This window comes from Alnus glutinosa, chromosome 4 (genome assembly GCF_958979055.1).
Source record: "Alnus glutinosa chromosome 4, dhAlnGlut1.1, whole genome shotgun sequence".
Lineage (NCBI taxonomy): Eukaryota > Viridiplantae > Streptophyta > Magnoliopsida > Fagales > Betulaceae > Alnus > Alnus glutinosa.
In genome coordinates, this window is record NC_084889.1 from 7,593,140 (window position 1) to 7,616,053 (window position 22,914).

At 35.4% G+C, this 22,914-nt stretch overlaps 1 protein-coding gene across 1 annotated transcript; it reads right to left on the reverse strand.

The window, feature by feature from the left end:
* Positions 1–6,516: 6,516 nt before the first annotated feature.
* LOC133866477 (putative laccase-9) lies at positions 6,517–9,244 on the reverse strand. Its single transcript, XM_062303017.1, has 7 exons — positions 9,015–9,244; positions 8,708–8,859; positions 8,283–8,530; positions 8,080–8,205; positions 7,410–7,998; positions 6,907–7,259; positions 6,517–6,799 (listed from the first exon to the last, which is right to left on the reverse strand). The coding sequence occupies exons 1-7, from the start codon at positions 9,117–9,119 to the stop codon at positions 6,666–6,668; spliced, it is 1,707 nt and encodes a 568-aa protein (XP_062159001.1). The 5' UTR covers positions 9,120–9,244; the 3' UTR covers positions 6,517–6,665.
* Between the last annotated feature and the right edge of the window lie 13,670 nt (positions 9,245–22,914).

The window sequence follows — 22,914 nt, forward strand, 5'->3', positions numbered from 1 at the left end:
TAATCCAGCCTTAGTTGCACCACATCCTCAAGTGTATTATTCATCTCCATCACTGCCTTATGAGGAAGATTGGTATTTGGATATTGGTGCCATGCATCACATCACCAATGACCTACAAAATCTGAACCTGTCTTCAGAGGAATACACTGGCCAATATCAGATTCACATAGGCAATGGTAAAGGTTTGTCTATTAAACATTCTAGTTCTGCATCTATTTCTATCTCTTGTCACAATTTCCTTCTAAAACAATTGCTTCATGTTCCGCAAATATGCCGAAATCTCCTTTCAGTACGTCAAATTTGCTCTTGCTAATTCTGTTTTCTTTGAATTTTATCTTTATCACTTTGTTATCAAGGGTTGCAAGACTGGGATTCAAATCTACCAAGGCCAACTTAACAATGGTCTCTATCAACTCTTTCCTTCACATGTGCATTCATCAACTCCTCAAGCACATGTTAGTGAGATGACTACATCACATTGTTGGCACAAACGATTGGGACATCCAGCCCTTTGGATTTTCAACCTAGTTCTATCCAAGTTTCAGGTTCCAGTCTCCAGTCATAAGGCACTACAACCCTGCACTGCCTGCCCCTAGGCCAAGGGCCATCAGTTGCCATTTTCCCTTTCAACTACCAGCATTTGTAATCCTTTAAAACTACTTTATTCGGATGTTTGAGGTCCTTCCTCAACTCCTTCTTTAAATGGAAATTGCTATTTTGTTTCTTTTATTGATGCCTTTAGTAGGTTTACGTGGGTCTATCCAATTCAATCTAAATCCAATGTTATGTCTGTATTTCTCAAATTTCAAAACCATAATTGAGCGACTACTCAATACCAAAATTAAAAGTGTACAAACTAATTGTGGTGGCGAGTATCGCAACCTCAATACATATTTTCAATCCACTGGCATTATTCATCTTGTTTCCTACCCTCACACACATCAACAACAAGGGTGCGTTGAAAGGAAACATCAACATCTCATAGGCACAGCTCTAGCCCTACTAGCTGACAATTATCTCTCAAAAACCTTTTGGAATGAAGCTTGTCTCACTTCTTGTTACTTGATAAACCGGTTGCCCACTCCTTTGTTGAAAAATATCTCACCTTTTGAAAAGCTCTTCTCTCGGTCCCCATAATATAAATCCCTCAAAGTGTTTGGATGTACTTGCTTTCCTAATCTTAGACCTTACAATTCACATAAGTTTTCTCTCTGATCCAAACAATGTGTCTTCTTAAGATATAGCTCCCACCATGACGAATACAAATGTTATCCCCATGAATCCAATTGTATGTATATTTCTCGTGATGTTTTTCATGATACTGTTTTTCCATTTTTTTCAAAACTCATCACAATCATTCCCATATTCTTCATATTCTCCTCCTTACACCTCATTCTCTCATCCTTTAAATAGTGCAAATGTCTCGGGTTTCACTCCTCCAAATCCTTTATATTTCCCTACTAATTCCAGCATCTCCAATTCTCCTACTAGCTCTTTTTCAATTTAGGTAGAGCCAGATGTTTCTCCAATCCAAACTTTGGAACCGACACCTCTTAGACTACACCCTATGGGAGCAAGATTTCATAATAATGTTCGACAAATTCGGCAACTCACAGATGGCACGGTTCAATATTCTATACCTCGGGCATTACTCTTAGAATTCGCTCTTTTAGAACTTACTTGTTTCTCTAATCATGTCAAGGTCAGTGAATGGCGCAATGCCATGCAAGTTGAGTTTAATGCCTTACTCAAATACTACATGTGGTCTCTTGTTCCTCCAATGGCAGCAAAAAATGTTGTAGGCTGTAAATGGGTTTTTAAACTCAAGAAAAAGGCTGATGGATCTGTCGAATGTCACAAGGTAAGGCTAGTTGGTAAGGGATTTCACCAACATACGGGTCTAGACTATGGTGAGACTTTTAGTCCTGTGGTAAAACGGACTACAATAAGAACTGTTTTGTCAAATGATTATTCTGCAAGCTGGTCAATCAAGCAAATTGATATTCAGAATACTTTTCTGCATGGTACCTTGACTGAAGATAATGGCACAACCACTAGGCTTCATTCACCCAAATCATCCTCAGCACATTTGCAAATTGCATAAGGCAATTTGTGGTCTCAAACAGGCCCTCGAACCTGGTTTTCTAGACTTAGTGGACAGCTACTCAAGTTGGGTTTTACCAGTTCCAAAGCTGATTCTTCCTTGTTCATCTATCGTACATAGTGGCGGAGCCAAGATTTTGAGTGAGGGGGGTCAATTTTTTTTTTAATGAATTAAAAAAGCCAAAGTTGAGCATAAATTAATTAGGAAATTTTAACTAACGCAATAAATAAATAATAGATCAAATTTAAACTAATTTTTAAAACATATAAATGTAACTTACAATTTAATTGAGTTGTCCTCGACGAGTCTTCATTCCTTGAAATCGCTGCATGATTTTTTCATTGTTGATAGTCTTTAATATATCATTCTCAATGTACGTGACCAAATAATCATTCATTCACTGATCTCCCATTCTGTTACGTAAACGATTTTAACAATATTCATTGTTGAAAATGCTCTTTTAATAGTTGTTGTCGCAACTGGTATAATCAATGACAATATCACCAATGAATAAACCAATGGATAGGTGATATCTTTTTATATTAGATCATGACTATTCATGAGGCGATCTATTTGAGTAAAAAGTGCAGTCACTTGGGGTAGTGCTGGCAAGAAAAGAAAATAAACATATTAATTGGAAGCCACAATATTATAATTAACTGTAGTACAACTTTTGCAATTCATTTTTCTTTTGTACTAGAAAGATATAATATATGCTATAAAAAATCACCGTTGCCCTCGATCAGTTCCATAATCCTAGCTCTAATATTTTGCGTTCCATTTGCAAACTGCTTTTTCATCTCCAAAATTTCTCAATAGTTCTGCTCACAAACAAACTGGTTTCCATCAATTGCAGAAAGTCAGGAGGCCAGGAGAGACTCTTTGAGTGCATTGGAGGAAGAAATATGTAATTAAGATTATGCAGACTGATTCGATGTACGGAATGCCATAGTCAGCTTGGTGTAAGATATTTCTTGTGCCACAAAAATCTATTACTTCACCAATCATTATTGCATCACCATGTGTATACAGTATATATATATATATATATATCACTGACAATTTTCTGCCCAAAAGAAAATTGGAAGGTCAAGAACCCGGCCTTTATCTCCTCTAATCGGGTGGCCGGAGCCTGAAGTATTCGTACAGCAGTACACGTGCCTTTTCCTATTCATAGCTTTCAATTATTTTCCCGCTTTTTGACACCAAATGTACATCTGCTTTTGTCATTGTCAGTCTCGGCTCTCTTAAGCGAATCTCGTGGTCACCACTCACTAGCCAGTAGCCAAGCTGCGCTCTCTCTCTCTCTCTCTCTCTCTCTCTCTCTCTCCAAACGGGCCCTTGAGGCTCTATTTTGTAAACACCCTTATCTCTCATTTTTCTTATTTTCACTCTTAAAAAAGAGTTAAACTTCGAATCATTCTAATTTTTTATTTATGATTGATGAGTGGCAATAATTCTTTTGATATCGAACTTTCTATTAGCTTTGAATCCGGCATTGTAAATATGGCAGCAGTCGTTCTTCAATGCTCTGGTGCAACGGAACGTGCCGCCTCACCTAAAAGTCACCAGCGTCAATTCATCAGCACATAATTCAAATCTTGTTACACATTTCGGATGTGGCCTTACCCTGTCAATCAAGGTACACAGGTCTTGTTTTGCAACAACATGAATATAATAATGTTTTTTTTACTGTTTATGTATTTTTTAATTTTCTTTTTACTTTTTTATATTTTCTAATAATAATCAATATAAAAACATTTTTACTTTTTTTATTTTTTATATCACATTAATAATTTTTTATTATTATTCAAATAAAAAAATTCACTACAATACAAAGCTTTTTCACATTTCAATACAAATTTTTTTTTATTTTATATCACATCATTTTTTTTATTAATTTTAAAATTAACAATCCACTACTTTGTTCTGTACTTATTTTTCCAAACAAAACCACAATAACAAAAATTAGGTGCACAATTAATTAGATAACAGAAGCAATTAGTAGCTTGAGTACAAAATATTTCAATTATGTGGGCATATTAGTATATATAAGGACCCTACCCTGTCAATCAAGGAACACAACAATATTATCGAGTGTAACAAAACCCTAAAATGCATGTGAATTTAGACAAAAGATGCATTCATGCATATATCGATCGAAAAAGGGGTCCAAGTATTTGTGTGGGTTCTACATCAAGAGCAGGGCCTTTTTAGAGAGCAAGAAGAAAGTGCCAAACAGTTTGGCACGTACAGAGCATCACATTATTTATCCATGCCAAGCTTTGAAAGCGTGCATGACAAAAGCATGAACGGACAAAAAATAATGCCAAACAACTAATTAAGTATGATTGTTTTGTACTATTCACAGTCAAGAACCAAAAGGTCAGAGATAACAGAGAAAATTGGAATGGAAAAATGTGTAAAACTGCATTGAAGAATAATCAAGTATATTGTTTTATACAACGTGAGAACCAAGTTAATTACTCTACTGAAACTGTAATGATTAACTATAACTATCTTCTAACTAACTAGAGTTAACTTCACTTAATTACAATAGATCATGTGCTCTTATTCAATGACAGCCTGGATAACAGCATGTTGATCTATATCTTGCGCGCTCCTTGCTGTATTCTATTTTGGACAATCTACGTTGATCTGGCTGCTGCATGCTTGTTAGGTTGATAAATATCTTGAAAGAAGAAAATGATCGGGAGATGAATGATTGAATGAATCAGACTTTGAACGTCAGATGTATTCATGGGGTTTAATTTGTGAGCCACGGCCATGGATCGGAGGTTGGATATTGTTTGAATATTCTCCTATATTACGTTGATCATTAGATTATTGTGTAGTGTCCATGGCTCCCCTAATTTCTTGAAGAAAAAAAATACCTATATATTCCCTCCAAGTCTAAGATACAATTTTTTTTTTTTTTTTTTTTTACTGCACTAGAAAATTCTCGGATGCCCTGGTTGCCCACCCTCAATCGTGGATCAAGGGCAAACGACACACACTCATCAGACATCAAGTAAACGACTCAAGCAGCACTGAGATGTCTGGGTTTTTTTTTTTTCTTTTTGGCAACTCTTCAAGCTGTTAGGTTTAGATTTTAGATGAAAAGAAAAAGACAATACAATATGCCCCTATATTAAATAGACCGTTTAAATAAGTTTTCTTTGTTTGATTGTTTGTGGACTACGTACGCTGGAAGTAAGACAAACTAATCTTAATTTCTTTCTTTTAACGCGTTAGTGGCGAGTGGACTTAGAAAAAAACGTGTGAGTGGGCCAAGTTTAAAAATATATATGTACTTTTGAAAAGAAAACTAGAAGTGATGTCAGCACTTCAATTCAAACCAATTTTATTTTATTTTTCTAAATCAGTCCTGACCACTTAATTCAAAAAAAAAAAAAAAAAAAAAAGGCCTAAAGTACAGTTCTCAATAGATAAGGTCCCGACTTTTTTTTTTTTTTTAAAAAAAAAAGTCTCAATTTAGAAGGAAATGGCAAGCAAAAGACAAAAGGCATGAATAGTGAAAAGTAAAATTGCGATTTAAATTTATGTAAAATTCTGAAGTCATTATTAACAATCTGTCAATTTTTTACTTTCTTCGAGCCTTAAACAATTATTTAAGATCAAATGCTTTTTGACAATTCCTATTTCTTAAAAAGTTTTAGGTATCTAGTCAAACTTTAATATTGATAAAGCTTTTATATTTAGATATCTCAATTAAATTAATTAATTAATAAATATATATAGTTTTTGTTATATATTTTTAATTGTATAAAATATATAATTGTAGCTACCTAAAAATATGGAGAATAACAATGATTTTATTAAGATCCAATCAAATACTAAATGAATTTGTGTCAGGATAAATTAAGCAAATTTGCCGGTAAATCATTATTTAAGAAAACAATTTTGATTAATAAAGACCAAATTTGAAGAGCCTGGCAAAATAAATTATAAGTTACAATTATATGTTTTAAAAAATAATTAAATTTTTGTTTGTCAGACTTTTATATATATATAGTTTTAATCAATTTTTGTTTTTTTCATTCATAGAATAATTTATTTAAAAAAAAAAAAAAAATACCCCCTAAACCAGAACCTTGGCTCTACCACTGGTTCCAGCCCAAAAGAGCCTCCAGCCTATAATGGGTGCTCCAGGGTGCAAGGTAAGATGGTCACGACCCTATCAAAAGCAAGCTTGATCGACTTCATGTCTTGGCAGCTTAGCCCCTCCCCAAAATATTTTCTGGTTCTGGCCCTACTCTTTAGCTTATACTTGAAAATTCAAGAAGTTATTCTAAAATATGTTTTTCTTTTAATATATATATATATATATATATTATATATATATATATATATATATATATAACACTTACAATAACTTGCATAAGGAGAAATTTCTAAATGCAAAGTACATCTCAATGCGAACTTTATTTAAAGCATTTTATTGGAAAAGGGCATAATTATTTCTTCAACAAATGGAAAAGGCCTAGATAATTCAAGCCCTTATTGATTAATTGATTGAACCCAAAACATTCTTCCAAAACTACGTGCATGTAGGCAAATTATCTGGAGGTGGCATCATGCTTGTTTCCTCCGTTGTCCCATTCCTCACAATGATGACCGTGTCCATACCCCAGCTAGAGTGCCTTTCCAAATGACAGTGCATAAACCACACCCCTGAAGAACATACATGCATGATATCATCGATCCATATATGTCAATGCAAATCTAATTAATTACCAGGATTAATTATATTTTACAAGAGAAAGAGATTAATTAATTACCAGGATTATCAGCAACAAATCTAATGGCAGCCCATCCATTCTTAGGAACTCCGATGGTGTTAACTTCCGGTGGATCTACCAAATTGTAAGTTCCTGGGGAAGTCGTGTTGTCGAAATTGCCATAATCCGACCCGACCAAGTAGAAGCTAAAACCATGAAGATGCATTGGATGGTTCTCCGCAGTCAATATATTCGTCCCTTGGAACACTATTTCAACTTTTTTGCCCCAATCTATCATCCTTGCCTTTGTTCCTTGGCTCGGAAGTAGATATTCGTCAAATGAAATTCCTGTGTAGTTAAATACAAAAGGAGGATAACCTGGAAAATCATCATCATAAACGCCGGACAAGCTCCTGCAAAGAGCACAAAAGATTTTTTTTCATGTATATATGTATATTTGAGCATTATTTATTTCTATTAGTATATAGGAAAAACTTCACTAACTACTCTGATCTTTTATATAAATTAAATAATTAAATTCATTTCGAGATAAGTGGGATTACTTGTAGTAAGCCTGCAGTATATCGGTCTTTGGGGTTGAGAAACTAACGTTGTTTAAGCTAGCAGCTAACCTACTACCACTTCGCCCAGCACACGAATCTTGATCACAAGGCAATTGATTAACAGAAACTGTAATGACGATTCTTTCGTCAATTTCTTGTGGGACATCAATCGGGTGCTCAGTACTCGCCAACGACCTTATGCGACTTGTGAAGTTGTCAACACTAGCCCTGTCGGCGACATTAGGGAGGGAGGGATAGGGAGGAGAGGATGGAGCAGTGTAATTGCCTGTATACTTGATAATGGCTGAAGTGTTGGATTTGTCGAATGGGACGTTGGAGTCAACGAAAGGTGTAGCAGCCATGTAATAGTAGTTGGGTGTCTGGTTTGCTGTGAGCAATACATCCATTGTTTGTCCTGGTGATATCATGATGTAATTGGTGTTTATGGGCTTTATGTATGCACCATCCCGTCCGACAACTGTAATGCTGTGGTCGGCGATTCCAAAGAACATTTCCTCGTTCATCACGGCACTTATTATCCGGAGAAGATATGTCTTGCCGGATTCCACTGATAGACTATATGTTGTTTCTGCAACAACAAAATATTATATACATAAGATTTCTCGAAGAAAAAAAAAAATGTTTCTGGTTGAATTATATATTTTGTTACCATTGGAGCAATTATTTGGATATCCTGGTTGGCCATTGATGGTGTAGGCGTCTGATGGGGTTGGATCACTGCCAGTTTCCGTGGCATTATCAATTAATTCCTTCACATCTCCTTTGTACCATTCCCCTGCAGCAGCAAGGTGGAATTAAGCTTACATGTAGAAAACTAGGAACACACACACACACAAAAGTACTTTAAATTACCAAGTACGATAACTACTTCTTCATCAGGTTGTGTGTCATATGGATATTTGGTTCCGTTTTCAGGTGAAATAATAATGGCACCATGGACTGTGGCGCGTGACCAGTCGCTATGGGCATGCCACCATAGAGTTCCTTCTTCAGTAGAAAATATGACCTCTTGAGTGAAGTTTTTTCCTGGTTGAATAGGGCACTGTGTGATGTTCTCAGGACCATCTGACCAGGGATTTCTAGGTTGCTTCACTCCATGCCTGTAAATAAAGATTAAAAATAAAATAAAATTATTCAGTGTTTTTCATAATATAATTAATTCAGAAAACACTTTTATATCTTAATTAAAAATCACTTGTATCTTTATATCTAGTCAAAATGCTTTTTTTTTAAATTGTGAATGAGAAAGAGAGAGAGAAAGGGGGAGGAGTCATCACCAATGAATAGTGACACCATAGTCTCCATTATTCTGGACATTAATATATGCCCTATCGCCTTTAGTTACAGCAATTGTTGGGCCAGGCCACGTGCCGTTTACTACTAGCATACTCTTGCTGGTACACAGCCTTTCGAAATTTGTGTTATTCAGCTGCAACCATAATATGCATGGAAAAAGAAAAAGAAAATAAATAATCAGCACTTTTTCCACACACACACACACAAGAGACAGGTTGGTCTCTGTGGTTTTTCTTTTGAAATAATTAAGGAGGAAGGCTAGCTAGCATATAATTGGAAAGTACTTACAACAAAGGTGTAGTTGTGGACATTATAAGCCATGCAAAGGGACACCCAATCGAAAAACAAAAACCCTAGGAATCCCAGGATCAAACCCATATTCTTTATTCCCATGATTTAAAGAAAATTCTTAGCTAGTGTCGCTTCCTTCTGTGTCCATCCGCCGGAGGTTCAAGAGCTATTTATAGATCCAATCCGCTTGATCTACAAGGAAGAAAAAACACAGGAAAAACATGCATATATGTCCACACCCGAGCACTAGAGACTTGCTTGGGCCAGCTAATTTCTATAAAGCACGTTGATTTTTCTGGCGGCTGCTAATATATACGTGAGTGGTGGAGGAAAAGATAAACCGCCATACATATATATATTAATATATATGACTGAGTCGCGCGCTTCGCAATAATTACTTCGCAAGCAATTAATGGCGGGGGTCGGTCATAATTATTTACTCTAATTAATCACACACACACACATATTAAGCAATTTTGAGAACCACTCGTATCCAGATCGACACACACGTTTAAGTCGTACGTTAGTGCATGGTTCCTCACCATATGAACAAAAAAATAGACCACCTCGATCTCCAACGAAACAAATTCAAAAATTGTTATGATGTTCTCAATATTTTTGAAATTAATACCGTTGGTCCGTTGGAGTTATTGTCAAAATTTTGAATGCCACTGTCATGACCACTAATTCGCCATTGCCCAACGACCCCATGCATGTGATCATTAGGGCTGGATATCCGCCTAATATGAGGACATTTTGAATAGTTTAATATTATTAAAAAATTTTAATTATTATTAAACTTAATTGGTTTATAAATCACCATGCATGCATCCGCGTGAAAGTTTGGCTAAATAACTAATTTTTCTAAATGATTGATTAAATTGTTAAAGATAATTCAGTTTAAACATGGTCCGCTAGTTATGCTTAGATTAGTGCTTCATCGTTTACTAGCACATCGTTTACGACTATATGTCCTGTCTAATTAATATCGTCGAACTAAACGACGATAATTAATTAACTGCCTTGTTTGACTGTGCTACCAAGAATTAGACCAGTCACACTCGATCGGGTAAACAGCCCATTTTTCGATTTTAAAAAATTTGAAAAAGTACTTTACTTTTTTTTTATTAAAATATTCAAGCTTTTGGAGAAAAAAAAAAAAAAAAAAGTGAATAAAAAAAATGAAGGATTAGCGTAGCATTTTTTTTTTTTTTTTTAAACAGAGCGTAGCATTTTCTTGAAAATAAAGGATGAGAAAGAAGTAAATATAAGGTATAATTCATCAAAATTTGAAAAACGAAAAAGGTGTTTGAAAGGTACGAATGTAAAGGCACAATTTTAAAGACATTTATCCGCGTAGGAAAGAGATGCACGATTTTGAGCGAACTCTAATTAAAAATGAAATAAAATTTATCTGCATATATGCAACAAGGAGTACGTTGAAAATTATGCAATATAGTTAGGAGAAGTGGGCCAGTCATGCCTGCATGGATAAGCATATAAAATTTACACTAGCTCTTGTGAAAATGATTGTGGTACGTCATTTCTAGCCTTTATCTTTAGCATTAAAAAACAAAACAAAACAAACAAACAAAAAAGAGAGAGAAGAATGCATTGGCTTAATCTACGAGTATATATGTGCAGTACCATCCAGTACTTCTACATGCATGGGCAAATTCTCCGGTGGTTAAGTAAATTAAACACTAGGCATATTTTTGACTTTTGCAACGAGAATCTTCATGCATGATTAGTATAAATAACATTGAATTTTATTGATATCTCGAGAGAATTGGGTCAGGTTATGGTTTAACCAAATTTGAGAGATCGCTTGCGGTTTTTCACTGTTTAGAGTCACATCCAAATAGATTAGTCACTCTGATCGCTCCCTCCTAGTTATCTTTTTCAATTAAAAAAAAAAAAAAAAAAAAAAAAAAAAAAAAAAAAAAAAAAAGAAGAAGAAGAAGAAGAAGAAGAAGTTAATACTGAAGATTCAAATTAGAGATGCGTTAGGCATTGTTAGGCAGAAGATCAGAATTTGTATTAGAGATGAATGAACGTACTTTTGGCATCACCTTTAAAGCATGCACTAATATGCATGTACCTTTGACAAAACCTTTCGGCCGGCGTGTAATCAAAAAACACCCTCTTGCTTAATTTTCTAGAACACGCTGAAATTTGGCCGGGTTGGGTATGTGAATTTAATAATGTTGAACATACTCATCAGGATTTAACGTAATATGCAAAAAATACCTACGTCGTAATCTTTGAAAAAAAAAATAGGAGTAATTTAAGAATTTTGACAAAATTTAACGAAAAATCCTAATGAATAGTTGAAATTCAAAAAAATTAAAAGATTGATATACTAATATAAGGGTATGATTGCAAAAGTGATGAAAAATTAGGATAACCGGTAATTTTAATATTAATACAAATAATACAAATAAAGTTAGGGTAACCCTAAAAAAAAGTCAAACCAAAATTTATAAAAAAATATTAATACAAATAAATAAATAAATAAATAATTTAATAAAATTTAATTATTATTTAAAGCATAAGTATAACCTCTAATTTATTTTTTCATCAAACAGATAACCCATTAACTCTCTCTCTCTTTTCTTCTCTTTTTTTTTTTTTTTTTTTTTTTTTTTTTCTGTTTCATCAAACAAAAATTATAAAACAAATATCATAAATTCAAAAATTATTTTTATAAACGGAGACCAATGTTACGCTTTGAGGAGTGATACGTACGTGCAGAGATATTCGTAGCTTGGGAGTTGGGAGCTTACAAATTCACTAATTCAGTTTTTAATACCCCAAGAAATCCCCTATCGATCTCTGGTTCAAGTTCAAATCTAATTTTAATAAATTGAGGAATTTCAAGGATATTTTGAACTAGATAGATTTAGGCAACAGGAACCGACAAGAGTGCAGCATAACCTTTTGAAATTCATTTTCTACTATGTAAATTTTGAGAATAACTTTTATAAAGATTTGGCATAAATTATCAGATTTTTTATGCTCTCCAATATAAAAGAGACATCATTATAGTACACTAAACGAGATTATGTGGAAAACATATATGTTCTAGTTTTTGTGTCCTACGCTAAAGTGGCAATCTTTTATTGTATGGCACAAATTAATGACCTAGTTTATGCTAGGTTTTTATAGAAGTTATTATATTTTAATATTAGATTTATCATTAGTTTGAATATTACTTATCTCATCAATTTGCAAGTTTATGTAAAGACAGCTTAATGTTAATAAAAATCATGAGAATTTTATTTCCAAAAATAAGTTTAAAAAAGGCATAGATTATCTCTGATACCCTATCCAAATTATCCTGTTACGAGAATTCGTAACAAAGGTATCATAGCCTGGTTGCTCATCACCCATGCATGATGGCATACATAGGCCGGTCCAAATATGACAGACTTCCTAACTGATTATTTGGATCAAAGAAGCTACAAATGTCCATTCAATGGCGAGCCAATTAAGGAGCTAATGGAGAATAAATTCAAAGAAATGGTCAACGCATTCAACAAATTATTAATTATACCCCTATAAGATATGTAAAAATACAACTATGCTAGTGGATTAAAAAAAAAAAAAAAAAAAAAAAAACCTCTAACTAAGGGCCGGGTTAAGTACTGAAAAGGTTTGGTACGTAGTTTGTGGAATGACTTCTTTGAAACGTACACTTTTGCACGCCATAGGTTTTGGCCGCGTTGATTTGGGATTTTTCATATTATTTATAACTGAAGTTTAAAGCCATTAATTAGTTTTGTCCTCTACGAGACTACGACCGTTGGGGGGCGCGCGAGGCCAATAGTTTTCGGGATACCAAGTCCTAATTGTGAACCACTCTGACTTCCTCCTGAACCTTTGGTCCAAATTCGTTACCTTTGAATTGTGCACCACCTGAACCTTTGGTCCAAATTCGTTACCTTTGCAGTCATACATATACAGCTAGCTTGTCAAATTGTCGTACGTAAGAAGAGAGCAGATTCTCTAAGCAACATTGTATATATAGACAAATTTAACATATATTAATTTTACAAATATAACACTCAAAGGTAATTACGTTACGTTACGTACACTATTCGAACACTACATGAAAGTAACAACGCGCTATGACATTTTTCAAACTTTGTCCGAATCAGATTGCCATATTGTGTTTGTTGTATATCCATAATGCATGAGAACATTCCTCAAATTAATGGTGACCAAATAATTTTTATGTTTGACTGAAAACATTTCTAATCAAAGTACTTTTTTATTTTTATTTTTGTTTCATGCTGAATTAACTTTATTTAAGAGAAATTAATACTAGAAATTACTTTTGTATTATTCATTTATTTTACAATGTTAGCGTGACAATTCCAATTAAATATTGATTTTTTTTTTTTTTTTTAACAAGTGCTAATCTAAGAGTCGGTTGAATCTGCTATATTCGTCAACATTGCATATGGAATAATTATAGGATAAAAATATGGGTTCTCCAGCTAGCATTACTTCTAGCTACATCTTACAACTATCTCCCAATGTCCGTTGACATGAAGTTATGATTTTTATTTTTATTTTTATTTTTAATAATGACTTATATAAATATTGTTTGAGACTACTACACCAGCAATATAAAATACTCGTGAGAGAAGAGATATTTTGAGTATTAAAAAAAATAAATAAATAAAAGGAACTGGACAAGAAAGGGGCTGCTATATATGTGTGTGTGTGTGTATCTTTGGTATTAGGAGAATTCAAGTAGAAATTCTTGTTTATAACTGAATTAATGTTGAAACCAGAGGCACGGAAGCTCTTATACAGCTTCGGCAATATCTGTCTAATTTTGACAAGCACTCTTCCTACGTGCCTCTATAAATACATCACCACATCCTCCTTGGAGCATCATAGAGAAAAGTAGTGAAAGGATTAGAATTTGATCGATCGGAAAAGAATGTCCCTAATCATGAAAATTTCGGTGCTGCAAATTTTGGCGCTTTATATTCTGGATGCACTACAAAAAAAACGTGGAAGTGGCCACGCGCAGTTAGCCACGTGTACGGACACTATACACGTGGCAAACAGGTGGCCACACGCCATTAGCCACGTGTTCCGCGCATGTTAGATCCGGGTGTAGCTAAATGCACAATTGGCCGCGTGTACAGTAATACACGTGTCAGACTGTCTGACACGTGTATTAATACACGTGTCCGACAGTCAGCCGCGTGTACGTAATACACGTGGCCAGACTGCCACGTGTATCATGACACACGTGGCCAGACTGCCACGAGTATCATAATACACGTGGCAATATATTTGCCTTTTAAAAAAAAAAAAAATTATTTAAATAAAATTATTAATTATATTAAATCTAATTATTTAATTTAATTTCCGAATTAATTAAATTTCTATTTTTATTCCTTTTTCAAATTTTAATTGTATATTTATTTTATTTAATTTTTAATTGTATATTTAATTTATTTAATTTCTAATTCTATTCTTATTTCATTTAATTTGTAATTGTATTTTTATTTCATTTAATTTTTAATTGTATTATTTTTTAAATACCTAATTGTATTTTTATGTAGGCTAATTATTTTTGAAATTGCTTTTATAATTTCTTTTTTTTTTTTCAGTAATTTTGTTTTTGTCGGCCTAAAATATCGCGAAATCTATTTTACCCCAAAATAGAACAAAATGAAATTACACATATCAATAATTAATAGAGTATTTGTTAACTACAAATATCTTCACAAACCAAAAATAAATACATAAAGTATCTACGACTCGGAAGAGTGTCTCTGCGGTACCATTGCAGGAGTATACTGGCCACCCGGTGATTGCTGCGCAAGGGACGGTGTAATAGGCGATGGTGTCCCGACAGAGGAGTGCTGGCTCAGCCGTCGTCCAGAGGGCGACAACGGACCAATTATTGTTGCATTACCTGCAAATAATACACTTACAATATATAATACTATACGTAAAGTATGACAATTAATGAAAAGAAATTTAAAATAATTATGTCATATACACAATATGAATCATACCTGTAGATGCACTACTAACTGATGACGTGCTACCTACGTTTGCAGGTGAACCTTGCTGAGCACCTCCTGTGCCATGCGAGGCCATGAATGCCTCGAACCTTCGCATACGCTGCTCCAAGATGTCGTTTCTCTCTCGCTCAGCACGTAGCTCCGCCCGCAAATCCGCCACCTCCTGGGCATGCTCAACCAAAGCCTGGGACGTGCCACTTGATTGAGCCCCCTGTGAACGAGACCTGTATGCGAAACACGTCCCACGAACAGGAGTAACGTTCGGCCCAACCTGCCGAACCCTCCCCGCGTACTCAGGTCTCCCAATCGCTTGTTCGTACACGTCGTTCGGTGCCTAACGCACCGTGTCTTGTGAGATGCTCTGCGTGGCGGCGGGATCAGTGGATAAATTCTGCGCCATCCTCTCCTGTACGTCATCAATATAAAATACACATATATTACGTAATGTCATATCACACACATAACTTAGAAATACACGCGTAAATTAAATCAGTAGCATACGCATAAGATCCGTGTGCGTTCGTTCAGGTAACTGCCATCCTTCCTTGTGTGTGTCTTCACGAATGACTCGGCTCGAGTGGGGGGCGTGCCAGATGTACATGCCTATCGCCATCTAGTTGAAATATATAACAAACAGTCAGCGAAAAAATAGTGACAATTATTAACAATTGACAACAAAAATTGTATTTACATATATTTATCCATACCTCCTCGTGATTAAATCTAGCATAACTTTTAGATCCCGTACAATGGGGGAGGTCATTCTACTTGCGCAAACGCTTCATCCGTTCAGAGGTCGCCTACGAATTGGACATGATGGAAAAAATGTAAGCATTGACACAATTAAATTAGTTTAAAAATTAAATTAACTGTATTAAAAAAGACACCATTTTCTTTGTCATAAAATCAAATACCTACATACCCTTTTTTGCTCAGTGCACCAATCGGTCAGCAGGAACTCCACATCTTGTACGTCATACTTCTCCAAAAATCGGACTGACACTCTCGCACGTATAATATCGGGTGTGTCACCGTCTCGAATTTGTAGCTTGGTTTTGAACTTCAACTTCCACGAGCGTTGCTTGCGGCCAATATCATTCCACACTACCTGTTGTGCCCTGCGCTCATCTACTGATACAGGTAGATAGAACTTCTCCTACACATTCAATGTAAGCATTAATTTCAAGAGTTTAAGAGAAACTTAAATCTTAGATTTAATTTAAATAAATAAAAATAAATAAATTAGATTCATAACCATACCATCAACGCGTCCCACATAGTCTTCTTAATCTGCTTATCTACTTTCGTCAATTCGTCCCGCATATGTATGAAGGACCCGCTCTTGATAAGCATGCCCTCAGCCCGCCTAAAACGATTGCAAGCTCGTCCTACAGGTTGTATCGCAGCATTGTACTGCAACACATTCTTCTTCCCCTTCGGGAGCACCCAATTTCTCTCTGGGTCTTTAATCACCTCATAATATATGCTCCCGTCTGGGTTGTACCCTAATGAAAAAAATATACAACATTTAATTGTTTAAATATACAACACTAAAAAACACAATTATATTAATAAATTGTAAAATTCAATTTATTTTTCTTTCGAAGTTAATATTTATTTTTGGTAAAATAATATGAGTCTTAATGATGTTTAAATATGTACTTACCCATCAACCGAATCTGGCCAATCTCTATGAGCTGGGTCGCTGGGTCGCCTGCGACTTCTTCGGCAACCCCTCCCACTGGGGGAGGCTCCTCATCATCCTCTGAAAGCATATCCTGGGGGCTATCGGGGACCAAATCCTCAGGACCCAACATCGGAACCTTAGGGTTAGGGTTTTAGTTTTATTTTATTTTTTTATTTTTTTTAAGGGTTGAGGGTTTAGGGTTAGGGTTTTAGTTTTTTTTTTTTTTTTTTTTTTTTTTTTTTTAAGGGTTTAGGGTTAGGGTTTTAGTTCTTTTTTTTTTTTTTTTTTAAGGGTTGAGGGTTTAGGGTTAGGGTTATAGTTTTTTTTTTTTTTTTTAAGGGTATAGGGTTAGGGTTAGGGTTTTAGTTTTTTATTTTATTTTTTTTTAAGGGTTTTGGGTTTAGGGTTAGGGTTTTAGTTCTTTTTTTTTTTTTTTTTTTTATGGGTTGAGGATTTAGGGTTAGGGTTTTAGTTTTTTTTTTTTTTTTTTTTTTTTTTTTAAGGGTTAGGGTTAGGGTTTTAGTTCTTTTTTTTTTTTTTTTTAATGAGGGTTTAGGGTTAGGGTTTTAGTTCCTTTTTTTTTTTTTTTTTTTTTAAGGGTTTAGGGTTTAGGGTTAGGATTTTAGTTCTTTTTTTTTTTTTTGAGGGTTGAGGGTTTAGGGTTTAGGGTTACGGTGGGTTAAGGTTTTAGTTTCTTTTTTTTTTTTTTAAAAGGGTTTAGGGTTTAGGGTTATGGTTTTAGTTTTTTTCCTTTAAGGATTTCGGGTTTAAGGTTAGGGTTTTAGTTCTTTTTTTTTTTTTTTTTTTGTTTAAAAGGGTGTAGGATTTAGGGTTAGGGTTTTAGTTTTTTCCTTTAAGGAAAGAGGGTTTAGGATTAGGGTTTTAGTTTTTTTTTTTTTTTTTTTAAGGGTGTAGGGTTTATGGTTATGGTTTTTGTTTGTTTTGAAGGGTTTAGGGTTGTGGATTTACGGTTTAAAGTTTTTGAAATTTTTTAAGGGTTTTTATTGGTGTTTTGTTTTCTAAGGGTTTGTGTTGGTTTTACGGTTATGATTTTAAGATTAAACTCTAACTCTAAACTTTAAGTATTTAAAGTTTAGAGTTAGAGTTTAGCTATTTCTTAACGCGTAGACGGTCAATTTTATTTTTGTTCTTTAATTTATCATTTTCAAAACTATTAAAAAATTATCATTTTCAAAACTATTATCGTTGGTTTATAACGGGAAACTAATGGCAGATATTGTTTGATTTTTTTTTACTAACAAAAAAACTCCTAAATTCATAATAACACTTTAAAATATGTATATAAAACCTCTCAAATCAACCATTACAAAAATCAAATTATAAACACAAAAAAAAAAGTAAATAAATTAAACCCTAATCAATTTTTTTCACATGCAGCATTGTTAAAAAAAAAATTAATTAATTAATTAACCAAATTAATACTTATGGACCGAAATACCTGGTCCATAAAAACATAAAATAAAAAAAATAAAAAAAAAAACCCAAATTATACATATATGTATACAACTTTCAACAAGTCAGAAACAATGGAGCAAAAAAAAAATGGGAATAATTAAAAAATTATTACAACCTTAGCATATGCTCAACAAAAATACAATCCTCAACAAAATATATATCACAAGGAAATGAACACAGCTGGATATACATGTAGAAGGAAAAAATAAATACAAACAATGAGACACAAAATACTCACAAAAAATTTCAGGGTTTATGGATTTAGGGTTGCTTATATATATATATATACACCTGCAAATATGGAGGAAAAAGAAGTTAAAAAAACAGAGAAAAATATATATGTATACATAGAAACTGGCCGGTACACAGAGCTAGAGGAAGAAGAAGATTACCGGAGCAACTCGACGCACGGTCGTGCCCAGCTGCCGGAGAGTAGTCCCAGTAGAGAGAGAGAGCTAGAGAGAGAGAGAGAGAGAGAGAGAGAGAGAGAGAGAGAGATCCGGTACCCGTGTATATATACGTGAGAGAGAGGGAGAGAGAGAGAGAGAGAAATAGCCGGTGAGAGAGAGAGGTGATCGGTGGGGGACGGTCACCACGGCGGGGAGAAGGCCGGAGGCACAGTAACGGGCTAAGCTCGACGGAGAGAGAGAGAGAGAGAGTTCGTAGAAATGGGTAGCTTCCTCTATATATATATATATATATATAGATGAGTTAGATCTGAACAATCTATTCATTTTTGCAAGTTTAGGGTTACCTGGCTTAGACTTCTACTGTTCCGATCTCTCTACCGCGAGACATCTCTCTACCACACTTCATCTCTGTTCTCCAACTAGGTGTCCTAGGTCATATATCTGTGTCCTATCCGTGTGTCCTCCCGACTTACCTGGCCCTTCTCTCGGCTCTCGATTGCGCTGACGGCACGTTGACGGCAGTGTCCTTTTCCTATTCACCCTAGAATCTTAACAGAGAGTGGTCTAACAGACAAACTTGAAACAATATTAGAACAAGCTCAATAACCAGCCACTTGGGCGGATGATCAGATCAAGCAGGACTCAACTCAACAACACTTATGGCTTTGATACCAAAAGGGGGGGCGGAAGCAGGGAAAAATGGGGCTTAATAGTAAGAAGTGGTGACAGTGGTGTGGACAGAGTGATGGTTAAATGCAGTGCATTTAAGCTTAAGGAGCAGAAGTCTGAAGTTCAAGACAGAGCTCATTTGGAGAAGTTTACTTCTTTAATTTCTCACCTGAACCTCTTATAAGCCAAACACTTGTAATGTTTCATTCCAGTGTTTCTAAGTCTAAGCTTGTAATAGCCAGTTGCATTCTGGCCTGAGTTTATTTGTAAGTTTTACATACAAGTTATTTTAAATCTAAGCATTACTTTGAGTTTAATTTCATGATCATTGTTGAATACTCTCTTATTTTGTATTCAAATTTTGATATTGAAATTATTATGCATATTACTATGTTTTCTTATGCTAACCATCACTCTATCCACACCACTGTCACCACTTCTTACTATTAAGCCCCCACTCCCTGCTTCCGCCCCCCCTTTTGGTATCAGAGCCATAAGTGTTGTTAAGTTGAGTCCTGCTTGATCTGATCATCCGCCCAAGTGGCTGGTTATTGAGCTTGTTCTAATATTGTTTCAAGTTTGTCTGTTACATCACTCTCTGTTAAGATTCTAGGGTGAATAAGAAAAGGACACTGCCGTCAACGTGCCGTCAGTGCAGTCGAGAGCTGAGAGAAGGGCCAGGTAAGTCGGGAGGACACACGGATAGGACACAGACATATGACCTAGGACACCTAGTTGGAGAACAGAGATGAAGTGTGGTAGAGAGATGTCTCGCGGTAGAGAGACCGGAACAGTAGAAGTCTAAGCCAGGTAACCCTAAACTTGCAAATATGAATAGATTGTTCAGATCTAACTCATCAGTAAGCTCTAGATCCACTAGGATCCCTGAGATTCCAGATGTAGTCAACGAAGAACACGTTGAGTACCACGATGAGGATTCCTTCATTGATGTCAATGATTGGAATATACCTAAGGTTCCCAGTAGAGAAATCTACAGGAAGAAGTGGTCTGTGACATCGTTCAAGACAGAACAGCATGTCAAGACTGTAGAGCAAGTCTATGCTCTCAATAAGGAACATGAGTTATGCCAGCTTTTTAGCCCAGAAGCCATTAAGTGACATAGAAGAGAAGGCCACAACTTTATCCACATAGGATTAGTTCAGGTCGCCATTAAGCCCCTAACAAGAAGAGGTCTTAAAGCCTCTGTTATGTTAGGATTGAGAGATGCCCGTTTCACTGACTGTCAGGATAGTCTCCTCGGAGTCATTGAAGCAACCATGCATGATGGACCAGTCTATTTTGACTGTTTCCCTGATTTCACCGTAAGTCTAAGTGATCCTCACATCCTGAAGGTTTTAACCCTAAGTATTAGAACCCAAGGATATAAGATTCTAGAAGGTGTCCAGCCTCTAGCTTTGATTTACAGGATCTACTATAAGTGCACTGGAACTAACATGAACTTCCAGGCAATTAAGAGAAGCCCAAGTGGTCAGACCATGTTGATCCAAAGTAGCTAGAGTAAAGCGAATATTCACGTTCCTCGAACTATTCATTGGACTGACATTGAGTTACCCAAAGAATGGAGTTTGAACAATGAGAGTTTTAAGCCCGATCTCGTAAGACATAATCTAGGAGATCTAGATTATATCCAGCAGTACTTGGATGGTACTGTTAAGATAAGTTTCGACCGAGGTTCTCAGTCGACCCCTAAGTCAAATCTTCTCATAGAAGAAGTTGCAAGATCTAGTGCATCTAGATCTGAAGTACCAAGGTCTAGATCATCTAGACAACCTAAGGATAAGACTCCAGCTAGGCATTCGTTTGCTGGTTTTACCTCTACGGAAGAACTAAAGCGACGAGATCTAGAATTGGAAAAAGAACTAAGGAAGCTTAAGTTAAAGGGAGTTCAGACGACCTCCCAAGTGAGTCATCCATGTTATACAGCTGACACACATCTAGAAGATGAAGAATCCCAGGAAGGAAATGGGTCTCCTACGGAATCTGATTTTATAGTTGAAACAGCTGTAGACCCCCAGCTATGTACCATAAGGAAACCTTTTGAGATAGACCTTGACTGGTTAGGCAAAGATTTTCATTCTATTGCCAATCTTGAAAGAAGAAAAGTTTATAAGGAAAGATTCAATCTTGAGCAAAAGAAAGGAATCTTGAGTCACTTTAAGAAACACATAAGTGAAATAGAGATGCATATCTCTTATTTCGATTTTGTTGATGAGTTTTACCCTGTAGAAAACCAGGTCCAAACCATCTCTAAGGAAAAGTGGGTAAAAGAAGATAGCACAGTTGTTACTTCAAGTCACCCTCCACAAGAAACCATAGTGTTCCAACATAGAACCACTACGGTTAAGGCCTCACCCTTTAAGGTTGCATCAGAGAATTCTGATGTTAAGAAAGTCATTGAGCAAGCCAATTATACCAACCAGTACTTAAACTCCATAGGAAACCAGTTGGATAAGATTGAAGAAAAGCTCGATAATAAGCCTCTCCCAAAAGAGAAACATAAGCCTTTTAAGCAAGAGAAACCAATAGTCAAGTTTCCAGACCTTAAATCAGGAACTAGTCTAAAGGTTAATAAGGAAAAGCCCTTTATTGATAAGATAGAGGATATGCTTAAGGATTTGGTTAAACCAAAGCAAGAACAGCCCAGTAGTTCCAAAACTCTGTCTGTTACTAAGATCCCTGAGTCTTCTGAGAATTCATCTGAAACAGAATCCTCTTCGGAGTTTGAATCTGATGAAAACGTCAGAAAAGTTGAAAAAGCCTTTTCAGCCTTAGAACTGAATAGGATCCATAAGCCTAAGTTTTCACCAACGAGTTTCACTAAGAATTGGTATCCCAGACCTACCCTTCCGGATATCCAGTTTGAGGAAAGAAACTTCCAAAGTCAATTTGCAGTTTCTGCTGATAAACTATACGAGTGGAATATCGATGGTTTAGCGGAACAGCAAATTCTTGATAAGTTGACCCATATGACCATGGTCTCTAGCAGTTATGTTATGAACCATGATTTGAGCCAACCAGAGGTTGTTGACCTCTTGGTTAAGGGTTTCACAGGAACCCTTCAAGCCTGGTGGGAAAAGCATCTCACCGATGAGTCAAAAGCCAGCATTAGAAGTGCTGTCAAAACCAATGAGGAAGGAATCCCCATATTCAATGAGAAAATTGGATTAGGAGATTCTGATGCTGTCAACACTTTGTTCTATACGATTGTAGAACATTTTATTGGCACGCCAAGTCACCTTGCGTCTAGGGTCCATGACCAGTTGAGTAACCTGAGGTGTCCAACCCTGAGCGACTTTAGATGGTATAAGGATGTTTTCCTTTCTAGAGTCATGCTAAGAGATGATAGCAACCAACCGTTTTGGAAAGAAAAATTCATAAACGATCTGCCTCACCTCTTTGCCCATAAGATCAAAGAAGTCTTAGTCAATGAGAACAATGTGATAGAATATGATAATCTCACTTACGGGAATATCATAAGTGCTATCCAAAAAGAAGGTCTTAAGATGTGTATCGATATGAAAATATCGAACCAAGCTAATAAGGATAAGAAGAAGGCTAAGTATGAGATGGGTAATTTC